Source organism: Phragmites australis, chromosome 21 (genome assembly GCF_958298935.1).
Source record: "Phragmites australis chromosome 21, lpPhrAust1.1, whole genome shotgun sequence".
Lineage (NCBI taxonomy): Eukaryota > Viridiplantae > Streptophyta > Magnoliopsida > Poales > Poaceae > Phragmites > Phragmites australis.
The window spans coordinates 8,106,756-8,131,363 of record NC_084941.1 but is presented as its reverse complement, the minus strand read 5'-3'; the positions used below and the strand labels follow the sequence as shown (position 1 = coordinate 8,131,363).

The 24,608-nt window shown below is 45.6% G+C and overlaps 3 protein-coding genes and 1 non-coding gene across 5 annotated transcripts in view; 1 reads left to right on the top strand and 3 right to left on the bottom strand.

Moving 5' to 3' along the window:
* Positions 1-3,324: 3,324 nt before the first annotated feature.
* LOC133904093 (ras-related protein RABC2a-like) lies at positions 3,325-8,457 on the bottom strand. The gene is made up of 7 exons (XM_062345576.1): positions 7,880-8,457; positions 6,906-6,974; positions 5,547-5,612; positions 4,808-4,929; positions 4,438-4,566; positions 3,813-3,948; positions 3,325-3,537 (listed from the first exon to the last, which is right to left on the bottom strand). The coding sequence occupies exons 1-6, from the start codon at positions 8,022-8,024 to the stop codon at positions 3,835-3,837; spliced, it is 645 nt and encodes a 214-aa protein (XP_062201560.1). The 5' UTR covers positions 8,025-8,457; the 3' UTR covers positions 3,325-3,537; positions 3,813-3,834.
* A 1,807-nt stretch (positions 8,458-10,264) lies between these two features.
* Positions 10,265-10,403, top strand: LOC133904191 (small nucleolar RNA Z247). Its single transcript, XR_009907424.1, has one exon. It is a non-coding gene; the product is annotated as a small nucleolar RNA Z247 (small nucleolar RNA).
* A 5,957-nt stretch (positions 10,404-16,360) lies between these two features.
* On the bottom strand, positions 16,361-19,847 carry LOC133903858 (E3 ubiquitin-protein ligase RZFP34-like). Its single transcript, XM_062345330.1, has 11 exons — positions 19,614-19,847; positions 19,413-19,500; positions 19,214-19,273; positions 18,004-18,036; positions 17,830-17,907; positions 17,670-17,713; positions 17,502-17,542; positions 17,321-17,403; positions 17,121-17,212; positions 16,914-17,025; positions 16,361-16,816 (listed from the first exon to the last, which is right to left on the bottom strand). The coding sequence occupies exons 1-11, from the start codon at positions 19,643-19,645 to the stop codon at positions 16,676-16,678; spliced, it is 804 nt and encodes a 267-aa protein (XP_062201314.1). The 5' UTR covers positions 19,646-19,847; the 3' UTR covers positions 16,361-16,675.
* A 1,724-nt stretch (positions 19,848-21,571) lies between these two features.
* The window catches only part of LOC133903857 (midasin-like), a 34,057-nt gene continuing 31,020 nt past the window's right edge, over positions 21,572-24,608 (bottom strand). For both annotated transcript variants that reach the window (XM_062345328.1, XM_062345329.1), the window contains exons 61-65: positions 22,911-24,572; positions 22,525-22,806; positions 22,253-22,432; positions 21,943-22,173; positions 21,572-21,858 (exon numbers count right to left, since the gene is read on the bottom strand). In XM_062345328.1, coding sequence (XP_062201312.1) covers positions 21,826-21,858; positions 21,943-22,173; positions 22,253-22,432; positions 22,525-22,806; positions 22,911-24,572 — 2,388 coding nt within the window. In that variant the 3' untranslated portion in view covers positions 21,572-21,825. The remainder of the gene's footprint in view (positions 21,859-21,942; positions 22,174-22,252; positions 22,433-22,524; positions 22,807-22,910; positions 24,573-24,608) is intronic.

Sequence of the window (24,608 nt, the reverse complement as noted above, 5' to 3'; positions counted from 1 at the left end):
GATAAGGGCTGTCGGCCGCATGCGAGTGCAGTTGTGGCGACAAAAGGCTTACATGGAGGAGCGCGTGGTACCACGCCACCGTGTTCGTCTGCGACGCGGTGGGGGCGGGCTCGGCTGCAATGGTGACGACGGGGTTGGTGTCCGCTTTGAGCCAGCGGTAACCGATCCAGGAGAAGGGCCACGCGCAGGCAAGCCAATCCACCCAGCTCCTGCGACGGCTCGCCCTGGCGCCGAGCACGCGCCCCCACATTCGGCTCAGGTGGTGCTCCCACAGGGTGTCCGCGGAGCAGCGGTCCTTGAGCATGGCGCACAAGCACGCCATTGCGACCAGCGACACCGGTGAGAGCTCCAGCACACGGTCTAGCGCCAACTCCAGCAGATCGAGCAGTGGGAGCCCCGTAGCTATCTCCTCCTCTGGCGCCACCAATGTGATGGGTTCCGACCGCACCAAGGCGACACGCAAGGCGATCAGGGGCACAAAGTTCTTTTCCTCTCATTTTCCACGTCAGCAGGAGCCAAAAATAAATAAAAAGGACACGTGGTGAGCTAAAAAAGTGGCGAACGAGCAACAATCAATGAGGCCTAGGTGGCTTTTTAGCAAAACAACTCAGAGAGTAGCTATTGGGAGTATATGTATATCATCGGCTAGAGTGGCAAAAAATTCATTAACCTGGCCAACCTTCATGCCATCGCCGTCGAGAGGTGCTCCAGTCTTTAGCACCGTGGGAGCGTGTGTGTGTGTGTGCTAGTATATCATCGGCTAGAGTGGCAAAAAATTCATTAACCTGGTCAGCCTTCATGCCATCGCCGTCGAGAGGTGCTCCGGTCTTTAGCACCGTGGGAGCGTGTGTGCTCCGACCGGCCTCGGTCGCCGTGTCGTCGAGGGACTCCCGATGGTCTTTGTGTCGGGCTGGTTGAGATATGTGTTTGTCTCCGGCATACTCGCTGTTGAGCTTGCCAATGTGCATGTCTTCGGCATACTCGCTGTTGAGCTTAATTAACTATATGCGTGTCTCCGGCGTACTCCCTGTTGAGCTTGCCTATGTGCGTGTCTCCAACGTACTTGCTGTTGAGATTGCCTATGTGCGTGTCTCCAACGGTTTTGCTGTTGGGCTCGCGCGGTGTGTGTTGATCCGTCGTGCTGGTGTTCCAGGGAATCGCCGCCGGTGTGTGTTGATCCGCTGTGCTGGTGTTCTAGGGAGTCGTTGTCGGTGTGTGTTGATCCGCTATGCTGGTGTTCCAGGGAGTCGTTGCCGGTGTATGTTGAGTCACCACCGGTGTGTCTTGATCCATCGTGCTAGTGTTCTGGGGAGTCGCTGCCGATGCATGTGCTCTCGTCGTTCTCTGGTGCGCTGGTGTTTTGCTGGCGGGGCATTTTTGCCGTATTGCCAGCCAGGTGTGCCGTGCTGTGTCCGGAGCCATCCTATGCTCTTTTTCCGGCATGCTGTGTGTTTTCCGCCGTCGTGAGACTTCCACCGACGTGATGTGTCCCTAACCTGGCCGCGTACACGTGCCGCGATGGATGTTGGCGCGTGGTGCCGCTGGTGTAGCGCGGTGCCGCTGTGTTCTCTGGCCTGATCGCGTGTGTAGTGCCCACACGCTGATTCCTCGCTAGTGTGGCGCATCTGTGTTCCGTGCTTTAACATGCGCGTGTTCAACACACGATAACATTTTGTCGGCTTCTTAGCACTATTGTTGGTGACTCTGTTGTCGGACGACATGGCTGGCTGGTCTTTGTTGCTACATTGGTTTGCCTAAAGGAGTTTGATGAGATGAAGTGCTGATGTTGCTTGTTGCCTAGTGGTCATACTCTGGTTTGGCCCTGATGCTGCTATGAGCTCTGTTGCTAGCTGCCTTGGGTCATTCCTGGTGACACTGTTCTGCATTGTTGACTATGTTTGATGGCCAAATACAACCCTAATCTGATGCTGGCCGAGGAAGTAGTCCTGATGAAATATTGTTGCCTGAGTTATGGCCGATGATGTTAAATGAGGCCAAAGGGGATGTTGCTAGTTGCCATCTGGGTCTGTTGTCGGATGACTATTGCTCTTGATGGCATTGCGATGGTGGTACTGTTGCTCATCTCGTATTATTGGCCAATGATGAGTTGAGGCCCGAGGTTGCCTATGTTGCCGCAATCGATAATGCTTGGGGATGAAGTCCAGGGTAGATGAGAGAGGCTAGTGAAGTTGTGTAGATCGTCATTCTCCCGTTGTAGAAGTTGTGAGAGAAGTTGTGCTCCTAATCTTTCCCTCCCTTTTTGCTATATATATATATGGCGAGTCTATTCTGTGTCTAGACGCAACAGTAAACACGTTGCACCACCCTAAGTTGATGTAGCCACCTTCGCACCACCCCAGTTACGACTATGAAACTAATCAGTTACAATGACACATATTGGTGAGTTACGATCACATGATAAAAAATATATAATTACGAGAAAGATTGTAGTTTACTGATGCGCCACCCCCAGCTACGACTAAGAAAATATTCAGTTACGACATCACATATAGTTGAGTTACGATCACATGACAAAAAAGTCAATTACGATAGCAACTATACTACTTTTTTATCGTAACTAGGTGTGCACAGAGATGACCTAGTTGTGATCACAGTTACGACTAAGAAAATAGTCAGTTATGACAGCACAGATAGTTGAGTTATGATCACATGACAAAAAAGTCAGTTACGATAACAACTATACTGCTTTTTGAATCTTAACTGGGGGTGTGCACAGAGATGACCCAGTTACGATCACATGACAAAAAAGTGCATAATTACGACTAGATAAATTACCCATTTACGATCATATATGTTTGTAGTAATTGACCTATCTTGTGAGTCACAATTATACTATTTTTTAGATCGTAACTACAGGGTATCGCAACAGTGAACTACATTGCATCTAGGCACATAATATATATATATATATATATATATATATATAGTGTGTGTGTGTGTTGCTGAGGTCGATAGCATGAGATTGATGATGATTTGGGTTGTTTGATGGTTGATGATGTTATACTGAGACCAACCGTTTTCTTAATCTAACTCCTTCGTACCATTATTGCTATATTTTGTTTCCTGCTTTACAGATATGCATGGCTCAAAAGACCATCGAGCGCAACTCAATCAAAGGTTGTCCGTTGAAAAAACTGAAGTAACTAACCGGAGAGCTCCACGAAGCCTAGGAATCAGAAAACATAGTCATCGGATAATTAGTTAGATGCGTGTGTAGTAATCAGAAAACTTGTTCTTTATAAATTCAAATGAATGAATAAAGATCAATATTTTTCTTTACATTATTGACTCTTTACTTGTATATGTTGTGTATACTAGCACACACTATATTATTATCCTAAGCGAAACACGGTCGAGAGCAAGTTCCTCTCGCGTGAAACAAGGCCATAAACCAAACTTGCCCTTCCTCTCCGTTCGTCTTGTGCAGCTGCCGCCGTTTGGCTCTACGCACCCCAATTTCACCGCTCAGTGAGCTAGTGATAAGACAGAAAATGAGCTGCCTCAGGCCCTTAACAGCTACAAAACTGGGAAAGAAATGAGATAAAAAAAAAGGCAGTTGATGCTATTGCAAGAGTAACAACAAAAATGTTTGAGAAAACTGAAGAGGGGGGGGGGGGGGGGGGGAGGGGAGGGACAACAAAAAGAGAACCCATGTTCTTTGTACAAATCAATTTTAATCTCTCCAGAACCCCCAAAAGCTGATTCTTTAACCCCCCTTTTTACTCACAGAACATTTAGATACAACTCATTTACAGCGGAACATAAGAACAACTCGCACGAAGAAGACCAACCATGCAGCGCGGATTGGCTCATCTATTGACAACATCCACCACCGTGCTTTGCGTGACTTTCCTGCTTCTGTTTCAGAATGTTCCTCTTGACAACCGAAGAAGATCCTTCCTCCAGAAGACTCGGAACCTCGAGAATCTGCATGGTAGCAAGATCACAACTGAGTTCATGCCGAGTGAGTTCACGCAACGCATAAAATAGGATTTTAGCAGGAAGAAACATATACACTCGGGTATTAATCATGAATTTCCACACTTGAGGAACTGAAAACAGCCATGTTCCTAGTAGCATTAACATGCAGGAGTATTTTGCACTTGCCTAATTAGCAGCGTCCCCACGTGGGCCAATTGTGCAAAGCATCAGCAAACAGAAAGAATTATGTGACAGTTACCTCTATAGAAACAAGGTTTTTATTTGATTATTTAAAATTACTAGATTAATCAGAACATGCGAATGCCTAAGGGCCAGCAGGGATTGGGCTGGGATCTACACTAGGATATGGGCTGCAAACGAGGCCTAAAATTCATGTCTATATATTATATCGAAGTTTTAAGATCCTAATATCCCACGCAAAAAAGGCTTTAAGAGGCTAGCATTATGGTGCCTAATATCTTTCTGGAAGCATACCTTCAATGCAAGTTCTTCGAAACATATATCGACATTTTCTCGTGTTTTGGCACTGCTCTCAAGAAACAGACATCCGGATTCTTGTGCGAAGGCAAGGCCTTCTTCTCTTGTGACCATTCTTTCATCATCCTGCAAGATGAGACCATCAAAATTAAAATATGAACTGTGGCTATTCTCCCATGAAGGGCCCATGAGTTCTACTTTCTAGAAACTTTAGAATATTATGAGACAAAGGATAAAAGTGCTAAGAATGTAAAGATGCCAATAAATAAAATTTGTGCCACAACAGAAGGCTTTGAGAAGGGCTTAGATGAGATCACAACATTTCCAGCAAAATAAATAACCATTTAGTTTCAGGCAAAGATGGTACCTTGTCAACTTTATTTCCAACAAGCATTTTTATGCAGTCTTTGTTTGTAGAGTTTGCTTCTGTTTCCTTAGTCCACACATCAGCCAAATTTGTGAAACTCTCTCTCTTTGTGACATCATATACTAGGAGTGAAATAAAAATTCATTAGACCTTAAATAATTTTTAAGCACGAAAACAACAAAAGGAAGAAACAGACAGAGAGAAATTCAAGGCAATTTACAACTAGAAGTCATCACAATGTATTTCTGAAATCATCAACCTAAGCAGTATTCAGATTCCATAAATGCGACTGCTAAAGCACGAAACGAAGAATATAGATTAGACACCCAAAAACTGTCTAGACAATTTACCACTAAAATCTATCGTAAGGGATTTACGCATCTTCAGCCTAGCCACATTGGGCAACTGAATAAGTCAACTTACACGATTCTATGGCATATTCAACGATATGACCTCAGAGTGACAAAAAGTCTATGACTAATGTAAGCTGTCAAGGCAAGAGATATCATCAACATAAAGAAACCGTAAGATATTGCGATATTTAACATAGACTAAGATATTGCAACATTGGACATCCGGCCTTATGGTGAGAATGCACATTGAGCGACTGCATAGGTCAACTTACACACATGATTCTGGGGCATATTTCAACGATATAATCTCAGAGTGACACAAATGACAGCAGTGCAGAGAAACAATATATTTAAGCAGTCAACCCATCATAACAATATTATGTTACCTAGAATAATTCCTTGAGCACCTCTGTAGTAAGAACTAGTAATTGTCCTAAACCTCTCCTGACCAGCTGCAAAGCAATGAAATATGGAACATGAGGTTTCAAATATATCAGAAACACCATAACATAGTTCATGCTGTTCAGTGTTCATAAATAATTCAGAAACCTTCTAGGTTCTAGCAGGTGTAGACAGAGGTAACATGATGAAGCACTGAACTACTTTAGGACAAAGGAGTGAATGGGGCTACAACAAAACTTTAAATATTAATGGAACCTCTGATGGCAATCATTTTAGGGATGTGAGGGCTAACATGGCGAAAGTAGCCAAATATTTTATGCACAAAGCAGTACAGCAGGGATAAAAATCTGTGAATAAGAAACTCCGATAGCCATGATGTTGAGGAAGGCATGGAGGAAGAATCCAAATATACTAGCTGAAAAGCAAACCATGATTCTCAAACCACTAACAGTAATGAGAGCAGAGAAGGGTGGAATTGCAGGAGTGCAAACAGGAGTATTCAGCCGCAATGGGTGGAGTGAGGCTCAAGTATGTCCAATAAGTCAAGTCATGTTCTCTTAAAATGTAAGTCAAGTCATGGCTTTTTCCATTTTCTTTTCTTGCATCCTTGTAATTGGTGCGTGCGGTTGTCTTTGTTAGCTCAAGTTGTTCGACCGTTATCTCATTTATGGGCAAATTTCATCACTTCTCTTTCATCAAATGAGTTTTGCATAAGCACTTACTAGGACTTATCTTTGCTAATGCCAAAGACCATGCTTGAACTGTTGAACATAATGGGACGAGATGTAGTAGTCTAAACAGAAGAAGCTCACTTCAACCATATCATGTGTTATGAGTGATTCTTATCATTCCACAAGTGACAAATCACCAACTACCCAGTCTTGTACATCAGTGTGGAATAGCAAAACATGTTCTGATGTGGATAAAACTGTATGCAAAACGGCTTTGCAAGTGTTGTGTATTCCCATCAGCAATCAAATATATAATAAGACATAACAAATTATATGTCTTCAGGGGCACATATTGGCTGCATCATCGGGCATTATTGCAGAAAATGGAGGAACAAAGGGATACATGTATGGTGTGCCATGCGCTAGAGACTGTGACTATAGACTTCTTCGGTAAGAATGGGTAGCAATTCAGCAGTAGACTATGTAATGATTGAGATGCCAAGCATTATGTGGCTTATTGCTATTTCCTTTCATTATAGTGATTTTTCAGCCTAGAGCTGAAAGTTGTAATAATGGACAAGGCTGCAAACAACCAAGGATGTAGAGGCCTGAAGTTTTCCTTTATATAAAAATAAGAAATGATATGTTCCATAATCGAAGTACTTAGCTTACCAGTATCCCATATTGTCAACTTCAGTTTCTTTCCACCAACTGTAAGGAACTTGATCTTAAAATCCACTCCTGCAAACAAGTGTGAAAAAAGCCAGAAGACATGCGATATAATTAGATAAAAGTATGACACACCACAAGCATGCAATACAGGAAAAAATATCGAAAGTACCATACTGGAATTGAGGAGGTAAGCACAACTGTATGTTAGGACCATTCTAAGTGGATGACATACAAGCTACAATAGCCTGATTGGAATTTTCTGAAGCACTAGGTTGAGAGGCGATAGAATAGTAATTTTAAGTGCAAAGTAAATTAGAGTCAGCATTAGCAGAATTTCCCAACTTCCCCCAACCGACAAGAAGAAAGCTGGAGCCTTCGCAGTCAATCCCAGCCAAGCAAGAGCAGAAACTAGCTCCGAAATTAAAAAGAGTAGAGGTTTTGCTCACTAAACTTGCCGGAGTCGCTCTTGTCTTTAATCCAACTACCCACTTCACGCTCCTGGTCAATTGGAAGCTGACAACTAAATGGAAGAATTTCCACACAAGGCGGATCGCCCCCCACGGACTCATTAACTGAGCTGAATGGGCACGCCGCACGCCCCGGAAGCAGTGGACTCGGAATTTCAGAAAAATAAAATAAAGGCAATAACTGAGGCGTGTTTAATTTCCAGTTCTCTCCGTGCGGGTGATGACACAGCAGAGCAAGCTTGCGCAGCGTCAGATTCTTGGTGAGACTCGCGCACGGAGCCACGGATGCCGCCTTGATTGGTGCCTCGACAGCCAGCTTCCTCCTCCCGGAATTCTGGTGCTGTACCACTGCAACGAGCGTACGCTGAGACGCTAGTTCTAGTCCTGTTCTGACACGGCAACAGTGCAGTCGCGTGCGGCTAGTGCTAGGCATGATCGGAACCGGGTTTCGATCGGCACGGCGGGGCGGGGGCAGCGAGTGGAACGCACGTAGTGACAGTGACGTACCGATGGTCGGGGCGATGTCGTTGTCCAGGTGGGAGGCGGCGACGAAGCTGACGAGGAGGCTGCTCTTGCCGACGCCCGAGTCCCCGATGAGCAGGATCTTGAAGGAGCACTCGTGCCCGCTGCTCCCGGCCCCCGGCGACCCCATCCCCCTCCCGCCTTCACTTCCTCCCTCAGATTCGGCCGATTCGCACGCGGGGCGGAGCGGCGCGAAATGCGAGGCCGGGGAGGGGGGTTGGCGGAGGAATAGCGGGGCGCGTCCCGGGGCGGCAGGGCATGCGCGGGCCGGTCGAGGAGAAGGCGGCACGGGGGACAGGCAGCCAGACTGGTGTGTCGTCTTCGCTTTGACCAGCGGAGAGAGAGAGAGAGAGGTGGGGGAAGCCGGCGCCCGGCTGGTCAGCTACTTGGCAAGCGTCAGGGAAGCGGCGGGGGCTGCGTGCGCGTCCCGTGTTTAGGTGGGAGTGTTTGAGGGCCGGGCGGGCGGGCGGGTCGTGTAAGTTTCGGCTGCGCCGCGGGTGGGACGGAGCGAGACGTGGAGTACCGCGGCTCTGGCCGTTTTCGTGGGGTGGGTGGCGGGCGGACGTGGGTTTTCGGCCGGGGGTGTTGCTCTCGCGGCGCCGCAGGGGTCGCGCTGTGGGGCTGGGTACTTGGGTTGGGTTGGGTAGGGGCGGAGTCCGTCAGCGGACGCCGGGTTTTCGGGCGAATCGACGGCCCGCGCGGTCACGGGCATGTGGGGAGGTGCGTGCGCCGGGGCGTTTCGCTGCGCTGCGGTGAGCAGCGACGGGTTTTCGGTGGGTGATTGTGCGGAGCGGATGGATAATGCTGCTTGACGGGTGCAGGCGCCAGGCGGGCTTTGCCGTGCCGGGTGGGTGTGATCCACGACCGGGGGACACTTGTACCAAGGTCCAAGGAGCGGAGAGCTCCGTAGCATGCGCCGGCTACCTAATGACTGCGACTGAGTGGCATCGGAGATAACTACTACTCCGACGACGACATCCCAATCATACGGGCCACCTGGTCGCGCATGCCTCCGGCCGGCACGTAGTTGCGCGCGTGACTACGACGTGCTGATGGGTAAGTAGGTCTCCAGGCGATGTACTGATGGATATGTATGTATTCAATCATATATTCATATATACCTGTATCTGTCACTTGTTATCGGGGGCATTAGATGCGGTTTTTTTTGCGATAGTGTAGTTTTCACAACTGTGTGTGCGCAACGGCATTGGCTTAAAGGGTCTGTTTAATTTGTCCGTTTCTCCACGCTGAGGATGTGCTGAATTCTGGTGAAAGAAACACGACCGATGCGGACTGGTGATACTTAATCTACTTAAAGTACTTATAGAAATGCTTCTGAAAGCTGGAGTGTCAGTGAAAAGTACTCCGTGCTCTGCGAATTAAGGAAACTCAGTGTGTTGCTTGACTAACATGTGGCTGCCAATCAGTTGTACGTAAAGTTCACATAAGTTTTGCACGTAGATGCAGCACTGCTCGTAGACTGCCCAAGTAACGAACGAACGAAACTGCCTTTTGTTAAGATATGTGTTGTGCTTAGTCATCAGTATGTCGACAACGGTCAGGCTACTTCAGAGTTCAAGATTTCATCAGCATGCATGGTTGACTCGGACGACGTCTTGTTCAGTTAGTTAGCTAGCTATTTTTTAGTGGGTCAGCGGAATTGTAGCCACGCTCTCCTTCCATTTCGGATCACGAATCCATGTATTGTGTAATCAATCTATTTAATGGAATGATCCTGAGAGGATCGGTGTGCAGACTCAATTACTCTTTCCTACCCTTCTTCACCATTTCTTTTATGGTACTAGAGCCACGATCCAATTCTGAGCTTTCACCATGGCCGGCACCCCTCAATCCACTGTCACTAATAGCTCCGCGTCTGCTCCAATTTAGTCCGGCCTACTGCCCACACCATCGTTTAATCATATGATCCATATGAAGCTCACACAGGATAACTACTTGTTGTGGAAAACGCAACTGCTTTCATACCTGAGAAGCCAAGGCTTGCTCGGTTATGTCGACGGATCAATACCGCGCCCAAGTCAGACCGTCGTCTTTTCTCCTAAAGAAGGTGGTGGCGGCTTCCGGCGCATCGCCGTCAACCCCGAATTCACAACATGGTACCATCAAGACCAGCTTGTCCTAAGTGCTATCCTCTCCTCTCTCACTGAGGAAGTGCTCGGACATGTCGTCGGCATATCAACATCCTACAACGCGTGGTGCGCTCTCGAGAAGATGTTTGTGTCCATTTCATGCGCTCGTGTGATGTAAATTCGGATGCAACTATCCACCTTCCAGAAAAAGGATATGAGCATTGCGGATTACTTCCGTAAGATGAAGCGCTTCGCCGACACTCTTTCAGCCATTGGCAAGCCCCTCGAGGAAGAAGAATTGGTCGCCTACATGTTACGCGACCTCGGCAGTGAGTACGACACTCTGGTGGCCAGCATCACCACACGTGCGGACTCATATACTGTCAGTGATGTCTACGCCCACATGTTGAGCTTCGAGATGAGTCTTGAACAGAACAACCTCGATGTCCATGTGTCGACCAACAATGCCAGCAGGAACACCCAAGAGCATGGAGCTGGTCATGGTGGCCGTGGGCGCGACCGTGGTGGCGGCCGATCCTCTGGTGGGCGTGGCAGACGCTTCGGCCAAGGAGGATAGAGCAACCAAAGAAGATCTTCATATGTCCAGTGCCAGGTGTGTCACAAGTCTAGACACGATGTCCTTCGTTGTTGGTATCGTTTTGATCACAGTTATCAGGCTAATGACACAACCAAAGTTGTTGCTGCTTCCATGACCGGTTATGCCATCGACCCCAATTGGTATGTGGACACAGACGCAACTGACCACATCACGCATGATGTAGAGCGTCTGACGACTAGAGAACACTACCGCGGTGGAGAACATATTCAAGTTGCCAATGGCGCAGGTGTGTCCATTGCTCACATTGGTAATTCAATCATTATTGGTTCAAATCATCCACTTTATCTGAATCATGTCGTACATGCTCCCAAAATACATAAACATTTGCTATCTATCCGTAAACTAGCCACTGACAATAAAGCATTCATTGAATTTCACCCCAATTCATTCTTTGTTAAGGATCAAGCCACGAAGGCAGTTCTGTTCAAAGGAAACTGTAAGAACAATCTCTACATGCTTCCTCATAAAAGATATGTCCAAGCTCTTCTTTTAGATAAGATTACCCAAGAACAATGGAATCGACGATTGGGTCATCCATCTTCTCCAATAACTCTTAGAATTTTGCAGAACAATAACATTGATGTAGCTGAAAATAAATCTTCTCTTTTGATTTGTGACGCCTATTAGCAAGGGAAAGCTCATCATCTGCCCTTTGATCACTCTTCTCGTGTTTCCTCTTCTCCCTTGGAAATTGTCCATACTGATGTTTGGGGGCCAGCCCATCCATCAGTCAATAATTTGAAATATTATGTGTCTTTTGTTGATTACTACAGCAAATTTGTTTGGATTTATTTTCTGAAATGTAAATCTGAAGTTGAATCAGTGTTTATTCAGTTCCAAAGGCATGTTGAGACACTTCTAAATTCTAAGATTCGTGTTGTTCAGTTTGATTGGGGGGAGAATATCATCGACTTCACAACTATTTTAACGGATCAGGAATATCTCATCGCATTTCTTGCCCTCATACACACCAACAGAACAGTGTTGTCAAACGAAAACACCGACACATTGTTGAAACAAGCCTTACTCGTCTTGCCCAGGCTCATATGCCTCTTCGATTATGGGATGAGGCCTTCCAAATAGCATGACATCTGATTAATAAAATGCCTAGTCGAACTATTAATCATGACACACCAATACACAAATTACTGCACATCAGTCCTGATTATGCTTCCCTTCATGTCTTCGGTTGTGCTTGTTGACCCAATCTCCGAGCATACAACACTAGAAAGTTGAATTTCAGAACAAACAATGTGTTTTTCTAGGCTACAACTCATCCCATAAAGGCTACAAATGCTTTGATAGAGCTACTGGTAGAGTATATATATCACGTGATGTTGTTTTTGACGAAACACAATTTCCCTTTGCTACTCAGCTTGTCTCAGAAACACACACACTGAGGAACTCTCATCATCCCACGCTTTTGCCTGTTCTGCACAAAACATGTCTCTATCAAGAACATGATCTCCTAAGCACTAATTCTCTTGAACCAGTAATGAGTGAATCTCCCATGAGCACTGGTCCCACTAAGTCTGTATCTAATGCTAACAGTGTTGGTGCTAGCACTCCTCATGTAGATGTTTTAGGAAGCAATCCTATTCAGGTAGCAGACAACACAGATGTACCTGGAAATGGTGATCAAGCTGAAGGTGATCCAACTGAAGCATCTAGACGCTATCCCATGCGTACTCGACTTCGTGACAGCATATCCAAGCCAAAAGAATTCACTGATGGCGCTATGAGGTACTCAGAACATGCATATGGTTTTGCCGGCTCTGTGACTGAACAGAATCCGACAACAATTATGTCTGCTATTTTTGAGCCCATCATTTTGCAAGAAGCAATGGTGCATCCAGGTTGGAAGCAGACTGTGGATGTTGAGTACTCCGCGTTGATGAAAAATGAGACCTGAGATCTTGTGCCTCCCAAGAAAGGTATAAATTTAATTAATAATCGTTGGGTTTACAAGGTAAAGAGAAGGTCTGACAGCTCAGTCGAGAGACTCAAAGCTCGGCTAGTGGCTAAAGGGTTCAAACAACAATATGGAGTTGATTACCTTGACACATTTTGTCCAGTTGTTAAACCTACAATAGTCAGGATAATCCTTTCATTGGAAATCTCCAATGGTTGGGCTCTCCATTAGATAGATATTCAAAATGCGTTTCTTCATGGCTTTCTAGAGGAGGAGTTATATATGAAACAACCACCCGGGTATGTTTGTCCAGACCAGCCATCACACATATGTCAACTAAATAAAGCTCTTTATGGGCTTAGACAAGCTCCCCGAGCCTGGCATTCTCGACTGACCAGTAAGCTGCAAGAACTGGGGTTCAAATCTTTAAAGGCTGATGCTTCTTTGTTCTTTTTCCGTCAAGGTGGAGTGACAATCTTTATGCTTATTTATGTGGATGATATTATTATTGTGAGCTCATCCTCTGTAGCCACAAAGAGATTGATTCAATAGCTTATGAGCACCTTTGCTGTCAAGGATCTTGGTCCCTTGGACTATTTTCTGGGCATTGAAATCAAGCAAGGAAGTAATTATATTATACTGTCTCAGAAGCGGTACATATTTGATTTGCTGAAAAGAGCACATATGGAAAGGTGTAAGCCAATATCTACACCTATGGCATCCTGTGAAAAACTGTCCAGAGATCAAGGAATACTGTTGAATGAACAAGACAAGTTCCAGTACAGAAGTATTATCGGAGGGCTCCAATGTTTAACAATAACTCGACCGGATTTGTCATTTGCAGTCAATAGAGTTTGTCAATGCATTGGGCTGCAGTTAAACACATACTTCGGTATATAAAGGGGACTCTTGATCAAGGCCTGCGTATTCAGAAGACAGCTCAACTCACCATCAACGCCTTCTTTGACGCCGACTGGGCCAGTTGCCCCGACGATCGACGATCAACTAGTGGATTTGCTGTGTTCCTAGGATCGAATTTGGTGTCCTGGAGCTCTCGCAAACAAGCTACTGCCTCACGGTCAAGCACTGAAGCTGAGTATAAGGCTATAGCTAATATGACAACAGAAATCATTTAGATTCAGTCACTGTTAAAGGAACTTGGTGTTTCACTGTATAAACCTCTATTGATGTGGTGTGATAACCTTGGAGCAACCTAACTCACTGCCAACCCTGTGTTTCACGCTTGCACAAAGCACATTGAAGTGGATTTTTATTTTGTTCGTGAGCAGGTGGCGCGCAAAGCTCTGGAGGTGTGATTCATCTCATCGAAGGATCAGATAGCTGACATCTTCACCAAGTCGTTGTCAAGAGCGTCATTCAGTGCCATTTGTCACAATCTCAATATGAAGAAAGCACGCTGTGATTGAGGGAGGCTGTTAAGATATGCATTGTGCTTAGTCACCAGTATGTCAGACAACGATCAGGATACTTCAGAGTTCATAATTTCATCAGCGTGCACGGCTGACTCGGGTGACGTCTTGTTCAGTTAGTTAGCTAGCTTTTAGTTAGTGGGTCAGCTGAATTGTAGCCACGCTCTTCTTCCATTTCGGATCATGGATCCATGTATTGTGTAATTGATCCATTTAATGGAATGATCCTGAGAGGATCGGTGTGCAGACTCAATTGCTCTTTCCTACCCTTCTTCACCATTTCTTTTAACTGCCTTTATGCGCTTGCATGCATGCATTATCATGCGGGGTAACACCAGTTCAGTTCTTAGGGTAAATTAATGTTATGCACACTAAAGGGAAAAAATCAAAAAAAAAAAGGAGCCCCGTTTTTTTCTATCATTCTATGTTGTTGGTGTACAGGGAGGAAGAGTATGATACACCATACCATGATACGCATCACAGGAAGGATGATTTGTAAAGAGAAAGGCGTCGGATTGAATTGTTGAGCAATCCTTTTCGGCCAATCAAATCAGATGATTCAGCAGTTTGCTGCCCGAGGCCCCATCCACCGCCACCACCCATATTCGGTTGTCAGTTTGGTCGTGGCAGTCTACCAAAAAGGGTGACAGTCTCATTGCCGATTAAGAAACAAAAACAAACGCCGCGGAAACTGCATGCATCATCAGCTATGCAAAGTTACGACATCAAATAAATAAAAAATATAAAGTGTGCAAAATTACGAAAGGCTAGCCGTTTAGGGCGTGATTGAAAAAGTTTCATGTCAACTGCTCGGTTTCTTCTACGCAAAAAAAAAAAAAAAAAAAAAACCCTGCTCGTTTTTGTTTTGGGCAATTTTATGTGTGTCAAGAAGGTCCACCAGGACTAACAAGCGGCCCATCCTGGAAGGGACGATCATTAGGGCCTATATGGGCAGTGGGTGGCAACGTTTGGCACACTTTTGCTGAGACACCCATATTTCAGAATTCAGACTGATTTTGAAACGAAATTCTGTGAAATAGACTGAGCGTATGTTTGTTTTAATTTTGAATTGTAAAAAACAACTTTTGAATTGTGTATTGTGAAAGGTTGAAGGACCAAAAGCTGAGAGAGATAGGTATCAACTTATGTTTTACAATGTATGTAATATCCTTAGCTTTTTTAGTACATATTTCTTCTATTTATTCCTTTATAGCTATTTTAGAAATACGAACAGGATAAAATAGCAAATAAAATATAATTCATACCGTATTGTTTTTTAACCATCAAGTAGTAACTGATACATCAATTATATAAAAATTTTATCAATAAAATAGAAAATATTACATCATTCATATCCTCGTATGAATAATCTAGTTTCTCGTAGCTCTCTTGGATACTTATCTTCTCCCACTCGCTGCTCTCTCTGCTCATCTCCATTTTTCTCCCCTAAGCTCACCACCGAATAGCAACTGAGCCATGGCAAGTAGGAGCTTCCCTCCTCCCCGACCTCTTCTCTTATCAGATCCACGCCATATCATTGTTGCGAGCACCTCTTTCATTCCAGCCACCCAGAGCAACAGTGCTGCTGCTCTCCTTCTTCTTGCTGCATGTGTCTTCTCTCTCCCACCGAGCTGAGTCCTACCTCCGCCCGTGCACACCAAGCACAAATCCATGTGGGCCGAGCCTCGAGCCCCTTTGTAAGGGGATCGTAGGGGCATCCTTCAGCTTTTCCTTGCACGAGTTCATCATCTCCCGCCCGACCAAGTGTTGAGACCCCCTCCCGTTCCCCAACTCCAACCACCTTCCATGACCCCGTTGTCGATCCTCCGCCATGGAGTCTCCTCCGACAACTACTCTACTCTAAACTCAGGCGGCTCTTCACTCCAGGTGGATGGCGACAGGGGATGGTGGGGAAAGCCGGCGATGGGGAAGGAGGAGATCACATCGGCGGTGGGGACGGGATCAGAGGAGAGCGACGTGGAGCAGCAATGGAGGTCCCATCTGGATCTAGACGAGACTGGGGGCGGGGTGGGGGAGGGATGGTTAAGTGGTAATTGTGGGTAATTTCTACTAACTTTGATGTCCAGATCCATTTATCCATCCTACACAATCCAACAGAAGCTAGGGAACCAGATTATGGATTGCAAAATCGAGCCGTTTGTTTTGACCTTTTGCTTTTGCTACCAAAATCCAAAAGCAGAAATGAAAACAAACATACCCTGAACTCAGGTACGCCTGGATAGGACCTAAACGTGACGGAGTTTTGTTGTAGAAACAGATCCAATTTAGACCGGGCAAATAAGCTTACTATCTGTGTTTCATGCATCTAACTAAACAGTCTATTGATACCATCTCATCCATAGTAGTCACGTCCATTCATTCAGAAGATTCCATCTCATTTAACCAACCAAACACTAATACCAAGATGAGAAGAGGCTCGTCGTTGTAATTCGATTTTCTCCAACCAGCCATAGCAAATTGACACAATGAGGCAATTGGCAAACATAAATTCTCTGAACATGCAAGCGTGTGATTCTAGTTTCTCCCAGCTGCAGCCAGCGCGGCGGCCGGCGAGGCCTTCCCGACGGGTTCAGATCAGGAACTGCGAGGACAGCAGCAGCTTCGTGATGCCATCCATGCAGGCTACTACTTGCTGCATCCTCCATCATCTTGTACCTTGTGGACGCTTGGACTGAATCTCCCTGAGGTTTCTGACTTGGCCTCCTCTGCTCATACTGGGGAGCGCGCGACGGGCGCCGGGCCGCCCCTCGTCTCGCGGGTGTTGTAGGAGCTGCACCCGGGGCACTTCTGTCCCAGGACGTGGAACCGCACGCTCGACGTCGCGCTGCAGTCGTTGCACAGGATCCATATCTGCAGGAGGATGGTAAGCAAGCAGCACATCACAGCGGTGGTCAGCCGCAGAGCCCGGCTCGGCGGTACAAGGTTCAGAGAGCGATCAGCTGCTTACCATCTTCTTCTGGTAGATCTCCGGCATCGGCGTCGCCGCGACCTCCTCGTCCATCTTCCGCCACGTGTCCGACATGTCGCAAGCCGACCTCGAGCACACCGGGCACGAGAAGCTGCGAAGATCAAAGTCGAACAGCTTGAGATCATCGCGACCAAATGAGAAAATGTTGCCAGGTGATGCTGCCTCTGAAGAATATGGTATACTTACTGATGGTGCGCTCTCATCTCGTTCATGCACTCCAGATGAATCGTGTGCCCGCATTGTAGGACACTGATATCCTTCGTCGAGTCGAACAAATACTGTGAAAGAAGAGAAGGAATTTTTCTCAAGATCAAGAACTGCAAATGCAAAGTTCAGAGTGTGATGTTTTTTTAGTACGAAATATCATGGGGGCACAGGCCTCTCACCTCAAAGCAGACAGGGCAGTTGTGATGCATTGCTCTTTCCACACAGCGGTGGGAATCCTTCAAGACATTGCTGTAGCAACACCCTGTTAGATGACAACAAGGGCACTGCGAGAGTCAGTGAAATCTTCGTCGCAGAACATGTGACAAACCGTAGCAGAAAGAAGTTCATGCAGAAACTTACCGCATTTGTCGCAGTGAAAGAAGTTATCCGTGCCACCAGTTCTGAAGAAAGAAGATAAGCCATCCAAATTGATCATTTTGAATAAATAGCAGATGTTTTCAGACATTCAAGCATAGCTGCGAGTTTTTTCTTTTTGTAGGAAAACATAGCTGTAAGGATGGTACTTGCCTGCATATGCCACATCTATCACAGTGGTATTGGTTCTTTGAGACCTGGAACACAGCAGTATGTCTGTCAGATGGGAAGCATGATATATTTATGAAATAATGGGGTAATTTCCATATCAATGTCAATTTTAATTCGCCGTTCGGAATTGAAATATGCTTACATCATCATCGAAGAATTTGCAATTTTCACAGAAGTATTTTCCCATGCAGACGCCACAGTTAGAGCAATTCTGCTGCACCTGTTGATGTAAATAAACAGTTTTCAGGTATTTAGAGCAGCCCAAAGGTTAATGTTCTCGAAATAACATTGTAGTACTTTTCGGCAGACAACTTACATCTTGTTCTTTGGTACAGAAAGAGCAGATAACCTGTGATACACAGCAAAGTAGAACAGTTTCAGTAAGTCCACTATCTAAGGATAGCAAAGTTCATGTGATCTCAATGACAAAAGCAATAAAAAGGAGTTACTGAATCCGTTTTGTCTACAAAAAAACTCTGTGCCCATTTCCAGTCATATGTTTTTTAAAAAAAATGGAAAACATCACTCTATGTATTCAAATAATGTGTATGTACCATCAGAATTTTGTTTTCCAAATTGCCACATGATTCTTTACTGTTTAGAAACGGGATAAGAACATCTATTGCTGTTCGACGCCTTCTTCATTCGAAAATAACAAAAATAAGGCATAAACACACACTATGCTCCAAAAAATCAAAACTGGTTGAAGATTGATTTAGCCGACTTACTGCAAATTAAATCAGCTGAGTGACTAGGCTCCAAAAATCAAATATGGTTGATTTAGCTGACTGATTGCAAATTCAATACTATTAATCTAGGTCACCTGTTGGGCCACATCAGTGGAGCTGGATAGCTAATATAGCTCCAATCATGTCCTCAATTATGCAGCACTCAGTCAGCTGAGTACAGTGAAATGTGATCCTGATTTATGGTGAAACATGCCTTTGTCCTCTCCCTTTCTTCTTTTCCCTTTTTCCATCTCTCCGAGCCTCCTTACTTGTAATGGCACTGTCAGTCTGTCACACGGACTTAAAATCTTATGAACCACGATGCCGGCCACTTTGCAAGTTGCAGCAGAACGGGTCAATTTTTATGAAAGGGGAGTGTTGAACGAAAATATCAATAAGGAATGATTCCCAGGAGCACTAAGCTATCAGACCTTATATGAAGAAAGGGTGAGAAAAATCTTAGGATTCTTGGAGCACTAAGCTGGTCTTATCTGAAGAAGGGTGATAAGAAAAAAAAAATCTAAGGACGGGTTTGTTTGCATATTTCCACTTCCATGCATACATGACCATCGGATTGAAAGGGCATTGACAATGCACAAGGAATTGGGAATCGCAACGCGCGTGATTTAGGCTGTCGATTTTCTTATCAGACGCTACGTGCTAATCTTCCGAAACACCGATGGGAGGACAGCGAAGATTGCATGAAATACAGGAGTATTTCTTCTTCTTTTTGTTTAAGAAGAACACAAATTCTGAAAAACTAGCGCATGATTGACAAAAGGAGCAAGGAGCACCGACCTTTTTTATTTCATGGCGAGGGATCTCGTGCCGGTCGCGCGGGTCGACCTCGAGCGAGTTCTGCGGAACAGAGCAAAGCCCAATGTTTCAGAGTTGTATTTCTTTCCACTCCGAAGCCGAAGGGCGACAGAATTAAGCAGGGTCCAATGGACAATACACAGCAGAGTAGGAGAGGGAAACGGATCGAACAAGAGCGGACCTTGGCGTCGTTGTGGCAATGCCGGCAGCCGAAGACCTCGCCGCAGCACGGCGCCACGACCCTGCACCCCCTCCTGTAATGCGCGCAGCTACGCCCGGGAAAAACACACGACCAAAACACGGAGCAGATGAGAATTTTCTCCAAGCAAAAAGGAAAGAAAAAAAAGGCTTTCTCGATTGCCTGCATGCTTCGCTCGCTTACCCGCGCTGCTCCGTCCCCAAATCCATCTGCATCGGCACCGTCCGGTTTGCGCCGCGTGGCGAAACGAGTCCGGGAGAAGCTCAGGTCCGTCCGTCCGTCCGAGCACGCGGCGACGCTTGTGCTGTGAGCGACGCGAGGATAGCCGTCAGGACCCGAGGCGCGGCCGGGTTATATATATAGGGAGGGACGCGCACGCGCGGCGGCGCGGCCACGTCGCGTGAACGGCACAGCTTCGTCTCGGCACACGACTCGTTAACCGTGTCGGTTCTTTGGTTGAGCATATTGTTTTTATTTTAAACTGCAGCCTGCTCCGCGTTTCCATATGCACGCACGGCGATGGGAACGGGCGTCGGATCGTGTTGGCGCCCGACCAGTTTTGGGGAAAGGAAAAACGGCTACCTGGTTCGATGCACTTGCAAGCCGCAAGCCGGCCATGGGCTGGGAAAAGTTAATCCTGGATGCACCTGCCGAATCACCAATCGGTGGCAGATCAGTCACAGCTGCCGGGTTGAACAAAGCTGACTCACGTCGATGCTATGATCAAGAAAAAAAAGCTAACTTTATTTTAGAAACTGGGATCGCCCACGGGTGACGGGACACAGTTTGGCAGAGTCGGCGGCGGCGGATGGGAAGTGGGCCCATGGCGTGTGGCGGTAAGCAACTGGAGCGGATGAGGATGACGGGCGCGCGGCCCCGTACACGTCGGATAGGCCGCGGGGTGATCACGTCTCCAACTCGGCCACTTGGGGAGACCACTCGACGTCGGCCACAGTTGCAAAGGCAATCGCGTAGATTATCCAGGGCAAAGCCAGACCTCAATTTTTACAGGTTGTTAGGGAGCTAAATTTAAATTTTTACTTATATGGTCAAAACTTGTGTGTACTAATAGCGTACGTGTAGTATAGGGGCAGATCATCTCAACGGAAGTAAATTTTATAGGACTTTATTCTATGAAAGATCTTTTCTTCTGTAATGATATGTCAACAATTAGATCACAGGATAAATAATATAGATAGAATCTTATAAGAATCTTTTTGAACAAAATACTATAAAATTTGCTTCAATCTCGGCATCCGAGATTATCCGAACTCATTCAGATCCAAATGAGCAACCTCACGTGTGAGAAATGTATTTTAAAGTGAGCCTTATCTTGGGTATATTTTGGAGTTCTCTATATATTTTTATGAGAGAAGGAGAACCTCTAGAGCTGATATCCAGACGCACCACGAAAATAAGTCAAGCTTCCAAGCGAGAGGAAAAGAGAGGGAGAAGGAGATTGGAGAGGAGATCTTGCAAGCAAGCAGGGTGTGGCAGCGGCAATCCTGACTGCCCTAAGAAAAAAAAAAGTCACGTTACCACTACAAACATTCGTAGGCGTGGCAGCGTGAATCCTGACCTCTGCAAATGCGGCGGATCGCTTCTACTATGCTTGTATGCTCCCGGCGAGGATGGTCTTCTGCATCTCCTCCTTGCACTTCTAGAGGGTTGTAGCTTCGATTCAGTTCCGACCAAAGGGAGGTTGACCGTGTTCAGACCAGCGAGGAGGGAACCACCCCGACAGCCCGACTGCTCGCTGGCCTCTCGAGAGGTGGAGATGACTGAGACCAGAGACGCAAAAGAGGAGGTGAAGAGGCGACTGGAGTGGTGGGAGATGGGAATGCACGGGCGTGAGGTGGCAGCCTGAGCCTCGCCCAAACTGAAACTAGACTACTTGGACATTTTCCACATTTTCCCTCTGCATGAACAATTTCTATGGCCAAATAGTGCAGGTCAGCATTTTCCCCAACCCATATTCAGTACTCGTCCAGCTCATTTAGTTTTTTTTCAAATAGCACATCATGACTTTGTCATGCTAGAGAGAATTTTTTATTGCATTAGACAACCAAATTTCAGAAAGATGCGTTAGTGTGCATGGATGGGTGTCGCGCCATTCACTTGTTGCTGACAGACGAAGTTGATGAAAAGCCCAAGGTAGAAAATAGTAAGTGAGCAACAAAAAGTATGCCATTTTTTCAGGAACGATTTACAGGGAACTGTGGTTTATTTTGTACAGAATCAGGCCTAAGACTACAAAACTTTTTGGCCGAAGCCGGAAAAAAAACAAGCTAGAAAAGACGTTGACATGTACGAATCTACTCCCCTGTTTGCTGTGCAGCGAAAAGCACAACTGCATCCCCTCTGGAAAATTTGGTCAGCCGACGTCCCCGAAGGATCACTCGTTGGCGCTCTGCATGAGCTCAAACCACTGCACAGCATAATAAAATAATAGAGATGAGTAGGGCATCCGTTTTGCTAATGATGACAGGAGATAAAATGTGCTACACCATACCTGTCTAAGCAAGTCAGCCAATGTGCGAGGAAGCGCTTCAATGTTATTCAGCATAACGTAGTACGGGAACGGAAAGGAATCCATGTAATTTCCAAGAGTTAGCCCCTCGCCATCCTTTTTAAAGCGTGCTTCCTTCAGATTCATGATAGAATCCTCGGGGCTATCGAGGAGCACATACGCGACCATTCTCTTTCTGTTGAGAACATCTCTGACGTGGCGCTTCAAATTTTCCTGTTAGAGGGCCAACTTCAGAACCGAAGGGATAGACAATACTGGAGCTACAAGCCTAACTGATGGAAAAAATTGTTACCTTTTCATGGAACTTGCCATCAGATATTATTAGTATGAGTTGCTGAAGTGGATTCTGTCCTGATGGCGTGCGTGCCCTTGCCACGGCAGTGTCAAGCATTGTGTTCAGATGCATCAAGAGATCAGCAACCGGTTGATCCTCAATTTTGTTATCTTGCTCGAAGGACAAACTAGAGATCATCTGTAACGGGAGCAAGAAAGAGCAACAGGTATGTAAGTTTTAGAAAATATAATGAAGAGAAAAGAAACATACGGGCACTTTCATCAACCTACATTGACTCCAGCTTCTCCATTGAAGATCTGATCAAAATCATGTAACACTCTAACATTTCCCTTTTTCCCAAAACTTGCAACTGCAAACTGTCCAACCTCAAGCTGCGACATAGCACGGCAAACTGTAACTAGTGCCTCAATAGCAACTTTTCCGCATTTGCCCTCAGACATACTTCGTGAGTCATCAACAGCAATAACCACTTGGTAATTCCGTTTATTGGGTTTAGTTCGGCGCAACCATATCTTGTCCCTGCGGAAATGACTTGCAATATATGGAATAACCTGAAAAAATTAATAGTTGTGTCACATCATATAAGTGAACATCCCTGTAAAGGGGAAAAGAAAACATGTCAAGCATGTGATAAGTTCATTGGAAATAAAAGTACCTTCTTCATGTTTATTCTCTTTCCAGTTCTGTAGTCCCCTTGAAGCTTACTTGCAAGGGTTGGTTCCATGACCAGGCGCAACTGCTCAGCCAGTTCTTGGGACAATTTCATGGTTGCCAGTTCGAGATTTTTCCAGTCCACAATAGCCCTTTCCGTTTCTGCATCAACAATGTTCAGATCCATCTGAGTAGGCAATTCCTTGTCAATGGTTAGGCCATCAAGTATAGCTATTTTATCATCTGCCGGGGGTTGTTTGAAGGAAACAAGGTCTCCAAAAGTGTTATCTTTTCTGCCTTCAACTAAATCTTGGATGGATGTATCAGTTTGAATCTCTCTGCCCTCAAATTCGTTGGCATTTTCGGACTTGCTGGTACGTGCTTGTGAAGCTTGAAGATGAGGCACCTCAAGGTTATCATCTCCAGGTGCCTTCTCATCAGTTTGTTCTGTTTTTCTGACACGGCTTTCATCTTCCAAGGAAGGTTGTTTGATTTGTGTGTCATCATTGATTTGATCAGCTGTTGCGGCACCCAATGCCTGAGAAGTGCTCTGCTCGCCCTCAGGCACATAACGAAATTCAGCAGCATTCTCATCATCACTATGATTTTCAGTTTCTGGTTGATGATCCTGGGTATCAGCTGAGACTCTAGCTCGTTCTTTCCAATCCTCCATTGCATCCCCAATGCTCCTGAAAGGATTTGTTTGTTTGATGTGCGACTGTGAAGCATCATTTTGCATCTCTGGCTTGGAGTTGGACAATAATCTTGAATCGTCACCAGTGTTGGGCATGGATATTTCCAGATTGGGCACTTCATTTCCTGAAAAATGAACTGAAGGAGCAACTGCACCGTTCATATCACTGCTGTTGGCTAAATTTGCTTCAGATTCTCTGTTAGAGTCTAGTTGCACATTGTCAGGCTGTATACCTAGTGAAGGATGCATAAGTGAGTCAATCTTGTCCAATTGTTGTTTATCTATGTTATTTGGCTCCATGTTTGCATCTTCAACATGCTCCCCTTCATTATCAACCACGCTGTCATCATGCTGTGCAGTATCTCCTTCATCCATGTCATCTGATCTCTCTTCTGCTTGTTCCGCCTCTTCTGAACCAATTTCTTCATTGTCAGCATCTCTCTCGTCAGTTTGTTCTTGTCGCTCCATGTCGACATCCTCGGAATCAATCTCTGGTTCAGGGAGTTCAGGTCCTGTTCGGTCATCATATGCATCAGCTTTGTTCATGACATCATCAGCATCCAGATCAGTTTCCTCACAGGTACTAGGTTCATCTTCCAAATTATTTTTCTTGCCTTGCTCATCATAATCCATTTCCATAGGATCTTCCCCCTCAACACAATCTTCATCCTTGGCTCTCAGTTCCCTATCATTCTGCTCTGTTCCTTTGGCCAATGAACCAGACTCATATTTCTCAGTAGATGTCTTAGGATCATCATCTTCATCATTATCCCAAGATTTTTTGCCAACCACTTCGCTTGCATCACCAGTATCACCCATCTGATTATCCAGGTTCATATCTTCATCTTCATCACCCGAGTCCTTGCCTTCAGGATCCTCAGAAACATCAGATAATTCTGCAGCAAAATCCTCTGGCATTTCAATTGCGTTATCATCATCCTTGGGAGCTTGATCTGGCTTACACATAGCATCCTGCTCAACACCGAAGGTTAGCTTCAATGAAGGATA